The sequence below is a fragment of the Osmerus eperlanus genome, chromosome 1 (genome assembly GCF_963692335.1).
Source record: "Osmerus eperlanus chromosome 1, fOsmEpe2.1, whole genome shotgun sequence".
In the NCBI taxonomy this organism is placed as follows: domain Eukaryota; kingdom Metazoa; phylum Chordata; class Actinopteri; order Osmeriformes; family Osmeridae; genus Osmerus; species Osmerus eperlanus.
In genome coordinates, this window is record NC_085018.1 from 22,656,359 (window position 1) to 22,658,582 (window position 2,224).

General features: G+C 43.4%; 1 protein-coding gene across 1 annotated transcript in view; it reads left to right on the plus strand.

Moving 5' to 3' along the window:
• The first annotated feature begins 511 nt into the window (after positions 1 to 511).
• col2a1b (collagen, type II, alpha 1b) overlaps positions 512 to 2,224 on the plus strand; it is a 41,107-nt gene continuing 39,394 nt past the window's right edge. Inside the window, 1 exon segment of the mRNA XM_062470551.1 lies at positions 512 to 812. Within this exon segment, the coding sequence (XP_062326535.1) occupies positions 719 to 812 (94 nt within the window). The 5' untranslated portion in view covers positions 512 to 718.

Here is a 2,224-nt window from a genome sequence, read left to right on the forward strand (position 1 = left end):
TAAGATATATTGCAACAGTTTTAGAAATAAGTGTGTGTATGTGTGTGTGGGGGGCTACTGTTTAAATCCCAGATGGAGACAGACAGGCGTACACAGCAGCATCCAAACCGATGAATTGCTGTTTAGAATGAAGGTCTATCTTGCATTCACTGCAGGTCATTGAGAAACATCGTAATTAGGCACGAATCATGATAAATGAGTGGGAATATGGTACGCTGTAGATGAGAACTCCAATCTAGCGGTGCTCTCTGCTGTCTGCACAGCGGAATGGACTGAACGGTGCAGCGAGCGGCGAGAGGGGGAGGGTCGTAAAGTTGAAGCAAAAACTTTTTTTTTTCTCCGCTTTTTGGGTACCCCTTTTCAGTAGCACACATGAAGGAGGGGTCTCGGAGAATAGGATTTGGGAGACAGAATGGGAGGGAAACCGGGGCTCAGATTTCAGCTTGACAGGGGGTAGGGGCTGGCCTGATATTTGGGAATATACGAAGATTCATTGAAGGGAGCAGGGACATAAAACTACAGTGCCTGGCCTTGAGCGGTCGGTAGCCTACTCAGTTTCTGCAGGGGTCTAGCACTGGATTCCCCATTGTTTTTGGAAGGTTGAATGTATGGTTCGGGGTTGTAACTGGGAACACACACTGAAATACTAAGAGAAGCGTCCGCTCCCTTCCTCCCTTCTTTTTCTCCCCCAAAGGCCCTGCATGTCTAATCTTTAGACATGTTCAGCTTTGTGGATTCGAGGACTGTACTGCTACTTGTAGCAACCCAAGTCGTTCTATTAGCCGTTGTCAAATGTCAAGAGGAAGACGATCGTAAGTGGCAGTTTATTTTCCTTAAAGATTCGATGTATTTTTAATTAACGGTAAATTAACATCATTAGATGCAATGGAAAGCGTTCTCCTTGACTGTGCAGTACCTGTCAAACTAATGTGCACACGGTTGAGTCGCATAAGCACTGTGCATTTGTTTTAGGTTGTAGTCAATTGTTATCTCATATATTGTGATTTGGTATTAAGTTAGTTTACTGTTACGCACATAATTTGCACCACCGCTGTGGCAAAGGTCTGAGTAAATGTCTACACTATTCACTGTGTACAATAGATTTTTAAGTGTGTAAGCAAATAGTGATTTGTGAATCTTATTTGGTGGGTTATTTCAATGGTGTGCGTAAAAGTGGATAGAATAGTCAAGTGAAGCAGACACTTCACTTCTTAAAGTGACGCGCCATGCGGTATTCTAGGCAGACACAAGGAGATAGGTTTTTTTGACATTTCCAATGAAAGATCGACTCGCTTCGGTTTAATCCGATTGTTCAAGTCCAGTTACTTTTGTGAATGCGTAAAGTGGTAGCCCACGGAAGCTCCTGGTGCCACATAGCCTACTGTAGCCTTCTGAGTGCTGACGAGTGGATACAGCTCCCCCACCTACTCTCACAAGTCGAAAGCGCCGGACACCTGCGGGTACTTTGGAGACATTCCGAGAGCGCTTTTACAGACTCATTTTTTAACTCCAGATCCACATCGTTGAGAGGACCAAACAGCCAAAGGTGGTCAGGCTCAAGGGCCTTCAGGGAAAAGCGTTAGCATTCCATCGCTGTCAGAGGGCACCGAGGCGAATCCAGGCTTGTTGGAGCGGAATGATGGAGTAATAACGGAGATGCCCAAATCATTTCGGAATTATTACACGAATATCCACATCATAAGGGATACAAATGAACTTAATATCATTCCAGTTCAATGTAACCAGAATCATAATAGGCCTTTACCCATTGTTTGCCGTGTTTACTTTAGAAAGTTGGAAATCGGAAGTTATATTGAAATCGATTATAATGATCGTTTAGGATATATAAGGTATGGAGGGGGGACGTTGAGTGAAGGTATACCAGTGAGTCAGTGCCAGAAATAATGTTCCATTTGATTTTTACTGTTTCCATCTGGTTTATAGATTACCAACAGGCAGGGACAGTCAGGGGAGAAGGAGAGAAATATTGTCTGGCGAGACGGCCACTGGAAAGAAATTACAGAAAGGGGGGTTATTATTGTATTTCAGCGAGGCACATTCTTTTAAACGTAAGAGATCGAGCATACCAAAGTCTGCGAAATAAAAGAGAGAAGCAGATTTTGGTTGGTGGTGGTTTTCGACAAAAAAAATAGCTGTGAAAAGACAAACGTAAAGACAAAAAAAAAACAGACGCAATAGTCTCAAGTTACCCTCTCTGAGAGCT